Source organism: Hypanus sabinus, chromosome 12 (genome assembly GCF_030144855.1).
Source record: "Hypanus sabinus isolate sHypSab1 chromosome 12, sHypSab1.hap1, whole genome shotgun sequence".
NCBI lineage: Eukaryota > Metazoa > Chordata > Chondrichthyes > Myliobatiformes > Dasyatidae > Hypanus > Hypanus sabinus.
This window is the reverse complement of record NC_082717.1, coordinates 46,643,412-46,663,784: the sequence shown is the minus strand read 5'-3', so window position 1 is coordinate 46,663,784 and position 20,373 is coordinate 46,643,412. Positions and strand designations below refer to the sequence as shown.

Here is a 20,373-nt window from a genome sequence, read left to right as displayed (position 1 = left end):
AACTGTGATGAACTTTTTTTATGTTTGTCAACAGTAGACACTTCTAATGTTAACAGAAGGGTGACGCTAAAATTCTGAAGTGAGTAAAGCGCACTGACACAGTACTGTACAGGTCATAAACCACAATCAATACAATTTAAGATGTGGTAAGCTACCCTATGTTGCCTTTTGAACTGTCTGTAACCTCTGATGTGGCTGGTACTTTCCTTTTTCAGTACGCCTCCAACCTCCAGCAGTCTTACTGGTCCAGTTTTTGTGAAGGAAACACTTTCAATGGTTTCTCCTCCTGCTACCTTATCTTTCAAATATCTTGAGGATCTATCCTTTGGCCCCCTCCTATTTCTTATCTACATGTTGCCCCTTGGTGACATACCTGAATAAACATTTGCCTTAAACTGTCACTCAACGGTTGTTCTACCTAGCTGTTAACTGAGGCAGAGCCAGACTCTAGGGCATGCAATAGTTCTGATCCACTTGGGCAGAATCGGTAGCACTGCCTGCTTCAACCTCTATTATGGTATTGTTGATTTTTTTCCTCATGTCTTAGCTCATTTTCTAGTGATGTGTCTGATCCATGCCACTGTGCTAAGTCCGGTTCTTCTAAGGCTCTCCTGAGACATCTTGCCTTTCACTTTCTGAGATCTTAAGCTGCTGTACTATTCCAGCTTGCACTGACCCTATTTACCCATCAGCACTCTGCATGCTGATCTACTTTGGTTTGTGGTGCTGTCTTTATTTTGAAATTTTTACAGCTGTTTTAAAACCACAGATGTTGTCCCTTCCTTTCTCTGCAATCTCTGCCAGGACTGTAACCAACTGTGGTCTTTTTTTTTCAGATTTTGTTTGTTCCACTGTAAGTGGCTGTACCTCATCCTTTGAAGTGCCTTTCAGCCTCTTTTGCCCTCCTTTCAAGATGTTCCTGAAAAGTGAACTTTTGTTCATCTAGCCTTCATTTCTCAGTGTTAAAATTTGATAAACATCCCGTGAAGACATTTGTGATGGGTTAATGCATTAAAGGAGCCATACAAATCCAGATTATAGTTAGAATACTCCAGCCAGCCCCTGGAGAAGGCAGATGAGTAACTTCTTATGTGGTTCCTTTAGGTTCATTTTATGTTGAGGGCCAATAAAAAAAAAAGCTTTTTCCTTGTGAGGGAGTTGAGCATCCGAAAGCTTTTAGTAAACTAGAATAAGGATCTTCTATTTATCATTCTCTTCCTTTAGAGTTACTCATTAATAAGTTGGGTGAGCTTCTTTGTCCATTTGGAGAATACAAAGCCTCAGACAAAGATGCTCTTTCTCTTTTCTGTCACTTTTACCTGATACTGAACAGTGTGTTTTTTTCGGATGTAGGGACAGGAGGAAGGGAGGTTGATGGTTGGAGTTCCAGTTTTCTGGATCGCAGAGTTTTTTGTGATAATGGCCGCAAAACATCAGTACTCCACTCTTCTTGAGACTTTAAGAAAGCATTATGTGATCCTATATGCAATTGCTGTTGATCATGTAGTTGAGTTTTCTTTATTATTTGGAGAATCTGGAAGGTCTCTTGCAGTGCCAAGCTTTCCTTCCCGTTTGAGGACAGAATCGTTTGCAGGTGTGAATGATTGTGAAATAATTTGGAACAGCAGACTTCAGGATGGGCAGTTTTCTTGCACCTCACAAGTTATAGAAAGTGGTCAGAAAGAGCTTGTTTTTCCCCAAAAACAAAGCCGAGGAAGAGAAAAAGTTGGAAGAAATTACAGTGCTTCATCTACCAATATTTAAATTTTCATTACCTTCTTTTTTGTATTTGTTTTAGCCCAAAAAGACTTCTTTGATGATGTCACGCTCAGCAGTCAATCAGAATGTGGTGGTAAGTTGTCAGAAATTGTTTTCCTTTGTCCTGTAATTGATCTCAGCGAGGCCACACATCAGCAGGCATGTGATACAAAACAGCTGTTGTTTTATAACGTATAATGTGTTGCTTTAACACGAACGGAAAAAGTTTGCTCTTATATAGTGCCTTGATGCTTTGCACCTTATAGTTCATTCAACTATGGTTAATCCTATAACGTTAGAATTGCGATGTTAAATTTGTACGGGGCAAACTCCCATCTGAAATGCAATAGTGATGATATAAGGGAAGCTGATTGAGAGAGAAATGATAGTACTAGGGATCAATTCCATGCTCTTCATGAGCCAATGAAGCTTTTATATTCATCTGAGAGGACAGATGGGGCCTTGGTTTGCTATTTCATTGAGAAAGGCAACTCTATTGATGCAGAGCACTGGAGTGTTAGTGTGGATTTTGTGTTCAGGTGGCGGTTTGACCTCCCAACCTTCTGTGGCAGGAAGTATATTACCAGATGACATATGTTACCATATAATAGAAAACATTATAAGAATACAGTCATTATCTTATTTACAATGAACACCTTCGTGGGAGGGCAGCTGGAATTCTTAAAATTGAATGACCCAGAGATGGGGAACACTTAACACAGAGAGAAAATGGAAATCAGAAATAGTGGATCAGCTACTGGGGGCTCTGCTCTCAGCGAATTGCACACACTCTCTCTTGTTGATGGAAGAGAGTTTGTTGCTGATTCTTGAGTTGAGGAACTCAGGGAAGTGATGTGGGGAAGTGATGTGGCAGACTTTAACACTTGGGGGGGGGAGAGGAGAGAGAGAGAGGAACAGACAGGCAGACACTCACTGTGGTATGTCGAATTGTTGGGTGAATGATTAGTTTTTGTGGTAATGCAGACCGTGGTCTTTGTGGGCTTTGCTATTGCTTGCTTGGTGGGTGGAGTGTGATGATGCTTTTTGCTGAAGTAAATGGGGGAGGGGAGGGTCATTGCTTATGAGTTGGAGTCATTAAGTTTCTAACATTTTTACTGTTACTCATTCTTTGGATCACTCTTCTGTTTTTGTGGATGTCTGTGAAGAACAAAGATTTCAGGTTGAATATTGTATATATTCTCTGAGAAATGATTGAACTGTTGAGCTAGTGTTTTCTCCCTCCCTATAGAATTGCAATTTAAGCCAAAGTTCTACTTCAGTTTATGACTTGACTGTAATCCCTGCATCTGCATTAGAGTCCAGGTGTAGTAACAGTAGAATTTATTTATTTGAGGCTGAGTGCACAGGCAAAACTCTACTCCATTGGATGCTTATTCTTAAAGGAAAGGGTACAACCACATGCATATAAACACTTTAAATGTAGCAAATGACATGAAATGTTGGTGAATAATGGGTGTTTGCAGTTGGCCACTGAGTATCAGAATGGAGAGATAACCGAAAGGGAAATTAAGGAGATGGATGTCTGAAGTGAAATATAATATGATGAAGAAGTTTGGGAAAGGAAGTCCAGGATGTAGCGGTGGAGGGTTCTATGAAAGGAAGGGAGACTCTACTGAATAAATGAGAAAAGCACTATGAAGGCTTATGTTTTTTTTTGGGCAGGTTTGAGCAGCATTTTGGGGAGTTTATCATTGGGGACTCTATACAGTGGATTTGAAGAACAAGGAGACAAGGTGTGACTTGAAGTCTGAAAAAGTGACAGTGAGAGAAAGTTGAATTTTGGGAGACCAGTGCTGAAGAGGCTTGCTTGAATGAAGGGGAGGAACTAAATCCTTCTTATTTGCTTTAATGAAATCATTATTAAAAATACTTTAAAGGTAGTTATCATGGAATTATTTGTTTCTTTGCAATTCACTGGTTTCCTGAATGAATTTGATTAGCAGGCATAATCACTAGATACATGGTAATTTTTTGAAGGGGGTATAAGCAAATATAGCAATATATTTCACCATTTTCTGATGGCCAGGAGTTGTTGATGGGGACACGGTTAATCATTTGAAACCTGTAAATAAAAATGTTAGAAATTCTTTGCAGGGTTGGTATCATCTGCAGAATTAACATTTCTTGTTGGTGACCTTTCATCAGAGGTTGTTCATCACAGGGACTATTTTTGTTTCTCTTTACACATGCTGCTTTCTGATAAGTTTACTAAGATTTCCAGCATCAACAAGAAGTGTTTGGTTTTACGTCTTTTAATTCCTATTCTCCCCACCACGCTGAAGGGTAAAAGAACATAGATTGTTTCCTGCGGGCCTTTTGCTAGGATTATGTTGATCCATGTAACAAATCTGAAACATAATCATTATTTAAATTTTATTGTTCCTTTATGCTAACTTGGACCAATCTGCAGATCACCTAGCTGGTTAATGGCATTATCTCATAATTAACATGATCATGATTAAAATTTGAGGTATACCCATTTTCATTGCCATATTGTATTATCAAACAGAGATGAACCAAAACCTTAATTATTGTACATTTAACATGTAAACTGTCCATCACAATAATCATTCACCCTGTGAATGTTAATGGTGCTGTATTGCTTCTCCAAGTCATCAATTTTGTTATATGAGCATAATAAAGAACCATCTGGAATTCATAAAATGTAATTCAGTTAAAGATAGGACAACAGAGAAAAATGACCCATTACTTGAAAGGACAAGGAATCTTTCAATTCTTTTTACATACTAAGACTTTTATAGTACATTACAATTACGTGTATTAATAAATTTATGTTACTGAACTGTTGAAACAACACAGTAGTGAAATATTATTTGTTCACATAAGTTCCATGTATGTTTGAAGAATATCTCTGGATAACTTTTAACTTTTAAAAGACAGTATTGTCATCGTTAATAGTGAGGATGTTTACATTTGTTCCTTTGCCAAAGGTTTAATCTTATTAAACATGCAGATAGTTTGATCTGGTGCCAAAATAAAATTTAAAACTATGATAATGCTTAAGGTGATTGGTACTGACTTGTATAGGTATGATTTCCAGGGATAGTCTTGTTTACAGAGCATTGTCCTTTAGGAAGCATTGTCCTCCAGGTTTCTGAAAGAAGTAATTGGAGATTGTGGAGGTATTACGAATGATCTTTAAAGAATTTCTGGATTCTGCAATGGTTCCAGAGGACTGGAAAATTGCAAATGGGATTGAGGTCTGGACTCTGACTTGGCCACTCCAGGACATTAACTTTGTTGTTTTTAAGCCTTTCCATAGCCTTGGCTTTATGCTTTGGGTCATTGTCTTGCTGGAAAACAAACCTCCCAGGTCATAGTTCTCTTGCAGACTGCATCAGGTTTTCCTCCAGGATTTCGCTGTAGTTTGCTGGAGTAATTTTACCCTCTACCTTCACAAACCTTTCATGGCCTGCTGCAGTGAAGCATCCCTACAGCATGGTGCAGCCACCACCATGCTTCATGGTAGGGATGGAGTGCTTTTGATGATGTGCAGTGTTTGACTTACGCCGGTCTAATGGGCAAAAAGCTCAATTTTGGTCTCATCAGACCATAGAACCTTCTTTCAGCTGAATTCAGAGTCTCCTTCTGGCAAACTCTAGCAGAGATTTCAGGTGAGTTTTTTCAACAGTGGCTTTCTCTTTGCCACTCTCCCATAAAGCTGTGATTGTTGAAGCACCCAGGCAACAGTTGTATGTATAGTCTCTTCCATCTCAGCGACTGAAGCTTGTAACTCCTCCAGAGTTGTCACAGGTCTCTTGGTGCCCTCCCTCATTAGTCCCCTTTTTGCACGTCACTCAATTTTTGAGGATGGCCTGCTCTAGGCAGATTTACAGTGGTGCCATATTCTTTCCATTTCTTGATGATTGACTTAACTGTACTCCAAGGGATTGGACGTTTTCTTGTATCCATCTCCTGACTTGTGCTTTTCAATAACCTTTTCATGGAGTTGCTTGGAATGTTCTTTTGCCTTCATGGTGTATTTTTTGCCAGGATACTGACTCACCGGCAGGCAGACCTTCCAGATACAGGTGTATCTTTACTGCAGTCATTTGAAACACGTTGAATGCACATAGTGATCCCCATTTAATTAATGATCTGACTTCTAAAACCAATTGGCTGCACCAGTAATGATTTGGTATTTCATATTAAAGAGAGTGAATACTTTAATATTCACTCTTTAATATTTTAAATTCTGTAGTGTTTTAGATCTGTAATTAATTAATCTCACTTTGTAGAGATCTGTTTTCACCTTGACACAAAAGAGTCTTTTTCTGTTGATCAGTGTCAAAAAATTAAGCCAGGTTAAATCCACTGTGATCTGTTTTCACCTTGACACAAAAGAATCTTTTTCTGTTGATCAGTGTCAAAAAATTAAGCCAAATTAAATCCACTGTGATCTGTTTTCACCTTGACACAAAAGAGTCTTTTTCTGTTGATCAGTGTCAAAAAATTAAGCCAAGTTAAATCCACTGTGATTCAATGTTGTAACACAATAAAACATGAAAACTTCCAAGGGGGGTGAGTACTTTTTATTGGGACTGTAACCATATGATGTTTATAGAAATGAGACAATGTTTCTCTGAACTTTGATGTAAAGCACAGTGGTACACATAACACATGATAACTTTTGAAGGATAGGAGCTGGGATATTTACATTGTACAAGACTTTGGTGAGGCTGCAGCTGGAGTATTGTAGACAGTTTTGGTTATTCTATTATGAAGAAAGATGTTGTTAAACCGGAAAGTGTACAAAGAAGAAAAAATTAGAATATTGCAAGGATTTGAGGGCCTGAGTTGTGGGGAAATTCTTTGCAGGCTAGGACATTATTCCTTGAAGTGTACGAGACTGATGAGTAACCTTCCAGGTGAATGCATAGAGCTGTTTTCCTAGGAAAAGGGAAATAAAAACTAGAAGGCATAGGTTTAATGTGAGAGGCAAACAATTCAACTGAACTTGAACTGCTTCACAAGATAGTGGCATGTATCTGGAACAAGTTGGCTGAGAAGGTGGTCCTGCCAGGTACAAAAACAACATTTAAAGGATATTTTGAGAGGTACATAGACAGGAAAGGTTTATTTAGATTTGGGCCGAACACTGTAAATGGGACCAGCTTAAATGACCATCTTGGTTGTCATGGAACAGTTAGAGCGAAAGCTTATTTTCATGTTGCTTTACTCTGTGTCTCCAAATCATAATAATGTGGATCTCTTACATACTGAGGAGAAATAATATTAGTGAAAGAAGAAATCTCAGAAAAACTTAAATATCAACAAGAAGCAAAACACAGAAAACTTTCCAGAAGTAGCAGAGGAGTATATGATTAGAGTGCATGAGGAGGTCTAAGAAATCAGAATTAGTAAAATGTTGGAATTGGAGGAATTGGTGGAATTGAAAAGCAATAATCACCAGGACTTGACGACTGACATCAAAAGAATTTGAAGGAGGTAGCTCTGTTAATATATGAATGCACTGGTTGTCATTTTTATTATGGTTAAAAAACGTTGAGCTTTTTTAGGTGAAAAATTAAAAGTGGTTGATACTCTTGTATGTGAATCATTGAAAGTTACAATGTGCAATAAATTGGGAAGGCAAATAGAACATTTCTCTTTATTGCAAATGGATTTTAGTGCATGAGTACATCTTTCCCTAGTTATACAAATCCTTGGAGAGATTGTACCTGGAATCTGACCCTGCTGTAAATAGGGGGATTACAATGTAGATGCACAAGAAAAATTCATGAGATGACTTCTTTATCATCTGAACAGAGAAAGTAACTTGAGAATATACTCTGAGTTTAGAAAAATAAACAATGATCTCATGGTATGATCGTGTAGTGGTTAGCACAGCACTTTACATTACTGGCGGCCCAGGTTCAATTCCCACCACTGGCTGTAAGGAATTTGTACGTTCTTCCTGTGACTGTGGATTTCCTCTGGGTGCTCTTGCTTCCTCTCACAGTCCAAAGATCTACTGGTTGATAGGTTAATTGGTCATTGTAAATTGCCCTGTGATTGGGTTAGGGTTAAATCGGCGGTCACTGGGCGGCATGGCTTGTAAGGCCATAAGGGCCTATTCCACACTGAATCTCAATAAATAAATAAAATACAAATCTTCTTGAAGTATATACAATTCGTAAGGGACTTTTATGGAGTGAATGAAATTTTTCCCCTGATCCAGGTATCTAGAAACAGGGATCACAATCTCAATGTAAGAGGACCACTAAAGCATTGTGTTCAGCACGGAGATTTTGGGTGGAGCTGTACAGTTCCATGCACTTTGACTGAATTGAGAAGCACCTTTTTCTTCCAGTGGGTAGTGAATCTTTGGAATTCGTTGTCCAGGAGGGTAGTGGAGGCTCAGTTGCTTAAGCCAGATTGATAGATCTGTTCAGATGAAGGATCTCGACTGTCCATTTCACTCCACAGGTGCTGCCTGACCTGCTGCATTCCTTCAGCATCTCGTTTGTTTCTCCAGATTCCATATTTACGCTCTCTTGCATCTCCAGAGACAGATCTTTGATTAGTAAGTGATTTGAAGGCTGTGGGTTCAGGACAGGAAACTGGTCGAGCCTCAGTGAAGAGTGGAGCTGGCATGAGGGGCCACATGGACTACTCTTGTATATTCTAATGAAGGCATTGTGATTCATTGTGAAAAGCATGCAGTGGAACATTTATGTACCATGCATTATGGGGTGCTGATTTGATTAGTGATAAACTGTTACTGGCAATTTAAGAAGAACTTAATATGATCGTAATTTCTCAGACAGTGGAGTCAAATTTGTTTTTTACATGCCCTTCAGTTAAGATTAGCATGATTCTGTTTGGGATGGAATGCGAATGTACAATATAGTCAAGGACGTGAGCTTCTAAGACAAGACAAATACTTGTTGGTTCAGGAATTGTTCATTGGAGAGAAATGCTGTGTTCATACCATATTAGGAATGCAAATTATCTTTAAAGTCACCTTGTCTAGGCATTTTGTTTTCTGCTAATAGTTGAGTGGTGTGTGCACCTGGCACTTCCAGATGTGTCAGAACTGTTTCTAATGTAGTGTTTATTTATTTTAACCAGCAGAGTAAGTACATCAGGATCAAATTAATCACCTATCTCCTCAAATGTGTCCATTCAATTGTAAATTCTAAAATTCTTCCTTTCCTGTCTATTGAATTATTTCAACAATTTTAACCCTTAATGCTCTATGCATAAAGAAATTAATGTTTCTCAGAAAATGTAAGAATATTTTGCTGTTCTTTGTTGCATCAGCGTGCTTGAGAATATTGCATGGGCATCTTCTTCATTTCCTTTCATTGAGCATATGGAGCAGAAGACCTTGACTCATAATTACACCCCATCTAATTGAGAAAGCAGCGTGCATCCATATTGATGGACTGAGCTTGATTTGAGTAACTGATGGCCAATTAGTCTGCATAAATTTGAGCTGATCTTAAATTATTTTCTGGCTGTCCTTAATTCAATATAGGTGAATTCTGCTCACATTAGAGTGTTGTTTTGTCATCTTAATTCTCATTTTTCTGCAATTGTTTTCACTTTCTCCATCCTGACCCCTTTTTTTGTGCTCCTTGCTTGTCTTGCCAGAGGACAGCAAGAGAGTAACATAATCTTGTCTTCAAAAGCTTTCTGCTTGTATTTAAGGGTAACAGATCAATTCTGAATTCTGCCATCATTTCCATTTTCTTACCTTGCTTTTAGTGGATTTCCTATTGGCCTTAACTCCCTCTAAAGTTTATAGTGCAAGGAATCAGACAAGAAGTAAATTTTGAAACCCAAGACTGTAATGACCCGAGTGGGAAGTATTATTCCCTATAGTTTTAGAAAGCCAATTGCTTGGCTTAATTAGATCAATAGGCCATCAACTTCAGCAGAACAAAGATATTGTTTCTTATTAATTTTTTTGAACCAGAGAGAATTTGAAAGGATCTGATAGCATAGTGGGTGACCATTTCACCCACTGGCACTTTGTAGACCGATCCACTCAGACCCGAAGCCATGCCATTTTTTTTCATTTTCAGTTGTAACTTAGTTTCCTTTTAGAAAGGTACTTTAGAAAAAATTGCTTCCACTCTGTTTCTAGATACTAATTTTTTTGAATTAATATTAAAAAAAATTATTAAGAGGTAGGGGGAGAAGAGGGAGAAACACAAAGTGATAGATGAATCCTGAAAGGGAGAGCTGGGAAGTTGATTGGTAAAAGAGAAAGAAGACGGGGGAGGAGCACCACAGGGAGGCGATGGGCAGGCGAGGAAATCAGAATCAGAATCAGGTTTATTATCACCGGCATGTGACATGAAATTTGTTAACTTGGCAGCAGCAGTTCAATGCAATACATAATCTAGTAGAGAGAGAAGAAAAAATAATAAATAAAATAAAACATAATCAATTACGTATATTGAATAGATTATTAAAAAAAGTGCAAGAACAGGAATACTGCGTATTTAAAAATGTGAGGTAGTGTCCAAAGCTTCAAAGTCCATTTAGGAATCAGATGGCAGAGGGGAGGAAGCTGTTCCTGAATCGCTGAGTGTGTGCCTTCAGGCTTCTGTACCTCCTACCTGACAGTAACAGTGAGAAAAGGGCATGCCTTGGGTGTTGGAGGTCCTTAATAATGGACATTGCCTTTCTGAGGCACCACTCCCTGAAGGTGTCCCGGGTACTTTGTAGGCCCAAGATGGAGCTGACTAGATTTACAACCTTCTGCAGCTTCTTTTGGTTCTGAGCAGTAGCCTCTCTATACCAGACAGTGATGCAGCCTGTCAGAATGCTCTCCACGGTACAACTATAGAAGTTTTTGAGTGTATTTGTTGATAAGCCAAATTACTTCAATCTCCTAATAAAGTACAGCACAGCCGCTGTCTTGCCTTCTTTATGACTATATCAATGTGTCGGGACCAGGTTAGATCCACAGAGATCTTGACAACCAGGAACTTGAAGCTGCTCACTCTCTCCACTTCTGATCCATCTATGAGGATTGGTATGTGTTCCTTCATCTTACCCTTCCTGAAGTCCACAGTTAAGAGGGAAACAGGGATGGGAAATGGTGAGGGATGGGGGTCATTGTGGGAAGTTCAAAAAATCGATGTTCATGCCATCAGGTTGGAGGCTACCCAGGTAGAGTGTCAGGTGTTGTTCCTCCAACTTGAGTGTGGTTTCATCACGACAGTGGAGGAGGCCATGGATAGACATATTGAATGGGAGAATGCAGTGAATTAAAATGGGTGGCCACTGTGAGATCCCGCTTTTTCTGGCAGACAGAGCGAGGGCGCTTTGTGAAGCGGCCTCCCAATATATGTCGGGTCTCACCGATATATGGAAGGCTATGCTGGGAGCACTGGACACAGTATATGACCCCAACAGACTTACAGTTGAAGTGTCGCCTCACCTGGAAGGACTGTTTGGGGCCCTGAATGGTAGTGAAGGAAGAGGTGTAGGGGCTGGTGTAGCATTTGTTCTGCTTGCAAGGGTAAGTGCCAGGAGGGAGATCAGTGGGGAAGGGAGTCGCGGGGGGAGCGATCCCTGTGGAAAGCAGAAAGTGGGTGGGGGTGGAGGGAAAGATGTGCTTGGCGGTGGGATCCCATTGGGGTTGGTGTAAATTTCAGAGTATTATGTGCTGGACGTGGAGGCTGATGAGATGGTAGGTGAGGACAAATAGAAGAAATGCGGTTGAGGGCAGCATTGATGGTGGAGGAGGGGAAGCCCCTTTCTTTGAAAAAGGACATCTCTTTCGTTTTAGAATGAAAAGCCTTATCCTGGGAGCAGATGCGGCAGAGACAGAAATTGAGAGAAGGGGATGGCGTTTTTACAAGTAACAGGGTGGGAAGAGGAATAGTGTACCTCTTCCCAATCAATTGTATACCTTAGATTTACATATCTGCTACAAAGTCTTCACCCTGACACTATATTCATTCATTATGGTGAGCAACACAGCATCTATAAATGGTAATTTTCTGTTTGTCAATTTTTTTAAATGATCAGTGCATTATTTACAGTAGGCAGCAGTAACATCACACTGATCTGTGACTCTTTGGAGCCATGTGTCAAATCTGTGATGTTTGTAATGTGATTCAGTAATCACTTAATTTTCAAAGTGCATTTACTCTATGTGAAGGGAGTTTGAATTTAATGAAGCAATTAAACTACTCCTGTGAACAGTGTAGAATATCATTGAATGAGTTAATCAGGCAGTAAAGATTTACAGGGATTACGTTTGATCCACGGATTTGTCACGGTACAGAAGGAGGCTCTTCAGCCCTTTATAACAGTATCTAATAGAATATTCCTATCAGTCTCATTTCCCTACTATTTTCTGAAAGTCATAATTTATTCTGTATCTTCCATCCCTGCAGGCAAATCAAACAACTTGCATTCATGCCCCTTGAGGCTTTTGATAAGGTGCCACAACAGTATAGCATTTAGCGCAACATTACAGAGTTCAGAGTTCACTGTCTGTAAGGAGTCTCTGTATGTCTTCCCTGTGAAATGCATCAGTTTTCTCCATGTGCTCTGATTTCCTCCCACAGTCCAAAGAGATAGCGGCTTGGTTAACCGGTCGGTGTAAATTGTCCTGTGATTAGGTTGGGGTTAATCGGTGTTTGCAGGGATTACTGGTGCAGCATGGCTTGATGGGTCTGTTCTGCGCTGTATTGCTGAATCAATCAATTAATCTCCACCCTCTTGTTTGGACCTGCTGTCAATGGGAGCTTCCTTATATTCACTTCACCTAAATTTGTCATAACCATCTATCCCTGTACCCAATCTTCTCTTAGCCTTCTGTGGTGCAGGCTGAATAGCCCTAGCTTTCTCGGTCCAACCTTGCAATCAAATTCCTTATTTATAAAATCACTCTGATCTTCTCTGCACTCTATCCAATACTTCATACAGTAAGATAACTAGAACCGGATGCAGTATGCCATTAGTAGACCTTCCTGGTTTTATACTTTTTACCTCTATTTATAAATTTCCAAATCCCGCATGCTTTACTATTTTTTATCAATCTTGCCATTTTGAAAAGTATATGCACATATGCATTTAAGATCAGAAATGTTTAAAGAACTTCAAATAAAATTTAATAACAATAATATTTAAGAACAACCTAAAATAATTAGAAACTCAGTTAATCTTGATATTTAAAATTGATTAAAATATACTATTCTTTTAATAGCACTCTTCACTCAAACCAGTGAAGCCAGTCTGTCAGACCTCCAGGCAGTTTCTTTTGGAAGAATGATGAGGAAATTGACCAATCTTGCACTCTGACACGGAACCCATGAGCGCAATCAAAAGCTGCCAAGCAGGTTCATTATTTATGAACTTAGGCATGCAAACATGGGAGCCTAAAAATAGGGGCGATCAACAGTTACAAACCAAAGTCTGATTTTCACTGTGAAACTTGGATCAAGAAATACTGCTTCCAACAGTATTTCTTGAATCTAACCAACATATCAAACTGAGGCATGCTGAATGTTGTTGGACGAAGTGGAGAATTTAAAAAATAAGCAAAAAAACTTGTTACGTTGTCTCAGAAATCAGATGTGTTAATTTAATGACTAACTTACAGTAATCTTATCATTTAGTAACAATTCTCAGAGCATAGAAATTAGTGGAACTTCTATATTCACGACAATGCAACCTCATCCTCATCATCAGTACTACAAGTGGAAAGAAGACAGACAGTACAAAAAAACATTTTACAGAGGCCTGTTTTTTTGCCATTGTTGCTCGGTCTTACTAATGTTGTACAGTTACGCTAAGATTTAGTTGCTCTTTGCAGTTCATCCCCTTTGTAATGAAGCACAGTTTTCCATTTCCTTTTGTCTTTACATTCTTTACCCATGCACTATCTTTGTTTCTAAACCTCTATACCTCCCCAAATAACATTTCAAATGTTACTTCTGAGTAAAGTGGATATTTATTTTTGTATTCCCTATTACATTTCTTAACAACTCTAGGAGAGCTGCTGCTTAACAGTGCTATCCGTTTGGAGTTTGTGATTCTTCCTTTGACCAATGTGCCTTTCCTCTCGGTGTTCTGGTTTCCACCCACATTCCAGGAACTGTAGATTTGTGTGTTAAGGGCCAATGTAACTTGCTCCCTAGTGTTGGGTGAGTGTTAGAATCTGGGAGGAATATGAGAATTAAAAAAATCATATAGGAGTGATATAAACTGGGATTGATGGTTATCACACACTTGGTGGACCATAATAGTGATATTTGTGTTGCATCTCTCTCTGAGTCTAAATTATTTCATGTACCACTCACTTACCTTGTGCAGTTACTTTGAGACTCCGCAATTTATTTTCCACATCTGTATCTCAGCTATTGTGGATACATTTAACTTGGACCCTCTCAGTTACTAATACAGATTATAAGAAGCAGAGGTCCACCACTCAACTAGATATAATTTGCTATCTTGAAGACTGTCACTAACTCTACTTATCCCCATCTCCACAGATGTTGCCTGATGTCGAATTTCACCATCTTAAAAATACTAATAGCAGAATCTTTGTGAATCTCTCCTTCAAGTTACAACCGCAAAGATTTCCAGTTAGTTGTATACAGTTTCCTTCTCTTAACTTTCTTTGATCTTGCATAACCATGCGGTGTTTTCCCTAAATGCTTCGTTATTACTTTCCTTAACAATTGATTTCAGAATCTTCCTGATTTTTAGGTTAGGCAAACATGCCAATCATTCCTTGGTTTCTTACTTAACATTTGCTCTTTTTCAAACTGTTAGAATCTTTCCAACATCTTGGATGTTTTAGAAGATGGTGTCCAATGTACATCTCCTTTTAGAACCCAGGTCCAGAGGAGGTGTTTAATCCTTGAAACCATGATCTTGTCAAGAACTTTCACTCTAATATTAATAGTTTGAGGTTCTTCATTTACTGGTAATCTTTTGGTTCTTCTCTATAAAGATGATGCCAGAAGTTTGTTTAATGTCTCTCCAATTTCCTTATTTACCCCTTTTTTAATTTCACTGTTCAGGGATAGCTCTGTTGCCTGTATTGGAGGTCTCTTTACGTTTGGTCACAATTTAATGTTCTTATTTACAAGATTCAACTTCAATGGTATTCCACAAGGGCACTATGGACCTCTGCTCTAGGCTCTAGTTTAGTAGGTGAGTCAATAATCTGCACCACTTATCACCTTGAAACCCAATTTGCATCATGACTCTTGTCAATTTCAATAGCAATGATGAATGTAGTGAATGCTGGACTAAAACCATGGTCTAAGCTGCAAATATCACTCGAGACAAAATCATAAAGTTCCTTAGGTTTCAACTGCTATGAGGATATGCCATAAGGTATGAAAAGAACTTGGGTAGGAGGGCTATGTAAAACATAAGCACTGAATCAAATTTGCACATACAAAAAAGCTGGATGAACTCAGCAGGTCGGGCAGCATCTGTATCAAATTTGCATCTGTTTGGTAATGCAGTAACCCAGGTCAAATAATACATCATGCCATTCACTCATTATTATTAGTTTATTGTCGCCAAACAATTGATACTAGAGTGTACAATCATCACAGCGATATTTGATTCTGTGCTTCGCGCTCCCTAGTACAGATCAATAGTAAATATAATAAAAATTTAAATTATAAATCATAAATTTAAAAATATAGAAAAGGGAAAGTAAGGTAGTGCAAAATAAAAACCTAGAGACAGGTCCAGATATTTGGAAGGTACGGCCCAGATCCAGATCAGGATCTATTCAGCAGTCTTATCACAGCTGGAAAGGAGCTGTTCCCAAATCTGGCCGTACGAGTCTTCAAGCTCCTGAACCTTCTCCCGGAGGGAAGAGGGACAAAAAGTGTGCTGGCTGAGTGGCTCGTGTCCTTGATTATCCTGGCAGCACTGCTCCGACAGCGTGTGGTGTAACGTGAGTCCAAGGATGGAAGATTGGTTTGTGTGATGTGCTGGGTTGTGTTCATGATCTTCTGCAACTTCTTCTGGTCTTGGACAGGACAACTTCCATACCAGGTTGTGATGCACCCTAGAAGAATGCTTTCTACGGTGCACCTGTAAAAATTAGTGAGGGTCTTAGGGGACAGGCCAAATTAATATTAATTTGTTGCAGATATCTTTGAGAGAACTTCCTCAGAAGTAGGAATTTTTGAGATCATACCGGATGATTTATTTTGCAATATCAGCTTTTTTTGTCGCTGTCTTCCTCTTTACATACTATAACTCTGCTATATTTTTGTAAGTTCACACTCATTTTATTTTCATCCTTTTTACTTTAAATTTTTGAGCTCTCCTTAGCCCATTTCAAATATTCTTGTAATCCTTGAGACTGCCTTTAATAGCAACCTTTGAATTTCTTCTTTCAATTTAATATCAGTTTACCATGGATGGATCACTTTCCTCCTGTGACATATGACATATTTATTTCTCAGAGGTATGTATATTGTGAAATATTTCTTTAAGCAGCAGACACTACTTCTGTACTGCTACTATTGTTGGCAGAATTTCAGATGCTGACAAAGATATGTATAGAAGTGAGACAGATAATCTGGTGAAGTAGTGTTGCAACCACAACCTTGCACTCAATGTCAGTAAGACCAAGTAATTAATTGTGGACTTCAAGAAGGGAAGTCAAGGGAACATACACACATCCTCATTGACATGTCAGCAGTGGAAAGGGTGAGAAGTTTCTAGGTGTCAACATCTCTGAAGATGTATCCTGGGCCCAACACATTAATGCAATTACAAAGAAGGCACAATAGTGGCTGTATTTCATTAGGAGTTTGAGGAGATTTGGTATCTCATCATAGACTCTTGCAACTTTCTACAAATGTATCATACAGAGCATTCCAACTGGTTGTATCACCATCTGGTATGAAGAGGCCACTGCACAGGATTGGAAAAAGCTGCAGAAAGTTGTAAACTTAGCCAGTTATATCACGGTCACTAGCCTTCCCAGCATTTAGGATACCTTTAAAAGGCGATGCCTCAAACAGGTGGCATCCATCATTAATGACCCTTAACATTCAGGACATGCCCTCTTTCCATTGCTACCATTGTGGAGGAGGTGCAGGAGCCTGAAGAGACACACTCCACGTTTCAGGAATAGCTTCTTTCCCTCTGTCATCAGATTTCTGAATGGACAATGAACCTATGGCCGTTACCTCAATATGTTTTTCTTTTTTTTTGCTCTCTTTGCACTGTGTATTTAATTTTCTATATATATTTCTTATTGTAATTTATAGTTTTTTCATTATTATGTATTGGAATATACTGCTGCCACAAAACAATAAATTACAAGACATATGCTAGGGATATTAAACCTGATTCTGGACATTTCTGAACTCCTGAACCTCTTTTTTTTTCCAAAGCTATTTTTCTCACCTATTTTCAACAAGTTGTGTTTCTTATTTACGTAATTCCTTTTTATTTATTTAAGTCCTTAGTTTCATACTTGGGTTTGTCACTTTTAAATTAAAAATGAAGTTTATCACATTATGATTATTCTTTACCAGAGGATCTTTAAAAATGAGATAACAGATTACTACCTTATCAGCATGTGTGACCCAGATGTGAAATGGGCTGTTCACTTCTGGATCCATAACCTTCTCCTCTAAGAAATTGTAGTTCTAGAAAAGTTAATCCGTTTATGTTACTAAATCATCTATCCTGTGGTGAATTCTTGTGCATTCTAATTCTAATCAATTTTAATCAATAACTCTCTTTTTGGACTACTTATTTAATTTATATATATATATAAAATAAGAAAATAATATATAATAAATATATTTATTTCTTATTGTACTTTATACTTCATGTATTTCACTGCATTGCTGCTGTAAAACAATAAATTTCACGACATGCACATCTCAGTGATATTAAACCTGATTCTGATTCTGATTCAAGAGCCTTTAATTTTGATTTGTCTTAATGTTTCTGAAATTTTTGACATTGTTTGATACTGCACTTTTATTAAGGTGTACACTGCTTTATCCTGCTGTACTTTGCAACAGGGTAAATAGAGTTTGATGGCTCTGGGCCTGTATTCATTAGAATTTGGAAGAATGAGGCATGACATCATTGAAACCTATCTGATGGTGAAAAGCCTTGATAGAGTGGATGTGGAGAGGATGTTTCCTATGGTGGGAGAGTCTAAGACCAAAGGACACAGCCTCAGAATAGAGGGGTGTCCTTTTAGAACAGAGATGAGGAAGAATTTCTTTAGTTAGAGAGTGGTGAATTTGTAGAATTCTTTGCCACAGGCAGCTGTGGAGGCCAAGTCCTTATGTATATTTAAGGCAGAAGTTGATTGGTTCTTGAGTGGTCAGGGCATGAAAGGATCAGGGAGAAAGCAGTTGACTGGAGCTGATTGGAAAAATGGATCAGATATGATGAAATGATGGAACAGACTTGATGAACCAAATGGCCTCATCTATCTTACAGTCAAATGGTCTTTTGCTCCACTTTGCCATGCTCTACTTTTCATCTCTGACTGTGTCACTGTTGTTTTAATTTCAACAATTTTCTCAGCTTTATGCACACACATTAATTTTATGTAACTGATAGGAATGCTCTGGAAGCCATCAACATCTTGATGGCCAAATGATTTCCTGCATCATAAGGAATATAAGAAATATAATGTAACTTAAGGAACGTCACTGTTTGCTGGATCAGATATTCCAGGTAGTTCTTCACTTCCTGCAGCATTGTAATGTCAGCAGCTTAGACTCGAGCCCAACAACTCTAATTCGAGGTTTCTTTAATTGAAGACACTGCAAACATGATTTGTTTTAAACAGTAACATAAAGTCTTTAGCATTCCATTGTAGTTTTGAAAATCACAGGTAGTTTGTTTAGCTGTGCTGTTGACTATATGAAATTCCATGGCTGTTGCTGGATACATTACAATAAAGTAGACAGGATTGGACACTATCATTGAATCTGCCTTTAGTTTGCTTACCCTCTTCTTTTGTAATACAATGGATTCTGGTTAATTGGGCCATTGGGTAATTGGGACAGCTGGTTATTTGGGACAACTCTTAGGAACAAAAGCTAATGGAGAAAATAGCTGGGATTTCCTTCATTTATTTGGACACTATATACCACTTAATTGGGAAAGGAGTCGTGCCGAAGAGTTTTTAACGAGTGTCAGTTGTGAGCATTTGTGTGGCCATTAGACACTCCAACGTGCTTAGAACGATCAGTTTTTAAATAGTGTCAGTTGTGTGTGCTTGTGTTCAAAAGCAGTGATTTTTGTCAGTGATACTTGGAGACAAGTAAGTAGAAAGACAATTCAGAAGTGTTCTGCTCACTGTGGTTCCAATCATTCAGATTTTGAGATGCCAGAAATGGCTAGGAGTGAAAATGAAATGATTTCACTGCTTCAACAAATTAGGAACAATGAAGAATTTGAAGGTAAAGACAGTCATCATGAAAATTACCTCTTGGTCCCCACTGGACTCTCAGCTCTCACCTGTGGCTCTAAGTAGCTGTTTGCATGTGACAGTAGCCACACCCCAGAACACCACTTTGACAGTGGGCTAAGCCAGGTGGGGGTAGCTGGAAGATCTCATACCCTGGTGACAGAGGGATATGCCTGTCCTAGCATGCAAAGTCAGTGCCAGCAGACTGGGTAGATGAGATCCAACGGCCAGGAAGGTGGTTCTGCAAAGCTCCATGGAAGGACACAGAAGAAGTGGTGTTCGTCCACCATAGTCAAGGAAGCCACCAGTTGTGATGACCTGGACTTCCGAGGTCGAGGGAGTGGAGCTGCCCCAGTGCAATGGTTTTTCCACTTTAAAAAGCACTCCTGTCATCATCGAATATGAGAAACAACTATTGGTAGCGTTAAACAGTAGTTTCTTCTTTTATGTCATTTTAACTATTTCCATGAAACTTGGGCTAAATGGGGCTGCTCCTAAGTGGGGTCAAAATGGTCTCGATGTGTCCCAATTAATTAGAATCCATCGTATTTGTGTTGTCAATGAACAGAAAATGCTACTAGAAAATTTTGATAGTTGTCACTTTAATATTGGTGTAGCTAACAAAATGAATTTGAGGCTTAGTTTTTGCATTTGTGATTTGATCTGTGCTTGTAAGCTGGCTGGCTTAATGTATGTGAAGGGAATAGTCTTGTTTGGTGAGCAATACTGTCCCCCTGGCAGTAGATGGCAGTCAGTGTTAGTGCTGTGTACATTGCCTGTAGGTTCTGAGAGCAGATAGCAGAAAAAAATCAGTCAAAATACAACTCTACAGTAGCATAATCTTATATGGCCCAACTTGACATTGAATTTGTTTTGATTCAATCTCAACCCTTGTACAAGCTATGGCCTTTTATAAAAATTATTTACCATTCATGACACACGTTCCATTAGGACACAGATTGAAGCAGCAGCCAAGAAGTTAATGACTCATCATAATAACTTTGGAGATGTTTTTGTACCAAAATGGTTGCAACTTAGTTCAAAAGCATGAACATTTACTACTATATGGATATTGTGCAGAGTACGTGAAGTTCCCCTTCAGCTTAAAGGTACCTTTTGACTTACATTATTATTGTCTATTTTTAAAAAAAGTACGTAACACAAAGAAA

The 20,373-nt window shown here is 38.6% G+C and overlaps 1 protein-coding gene across 2 annotated transcripts in view; it reads left to right on the top strand.

Annotated features, from left to right (window-relative positions):
• The window catches only part of rps6kc1 (ribosomal protein S6 kinase polypeptide 1), a 146,770-nt gene that overhangs the window by 34,876 nt on the left and 91,521 nt on the right, over positions 1–20,373 (top strand). For both annotated transcript variants that reach the window (XR_009515105.1, XM_059985857.1), the window contains exon 6: positions 1,799–1,852. Coding sequence is in view for 1 of the 2 variants with exons in the window: in XM_059985857.1 (XP_059841840.1) it covers positions 1,799–1,852 (54 nt within the window). In the remaining variant the exon portion in view is untranslated. The remainder of the gene's footprint in view (positions 1–1,798; positions 1,853–20,373) is intronic.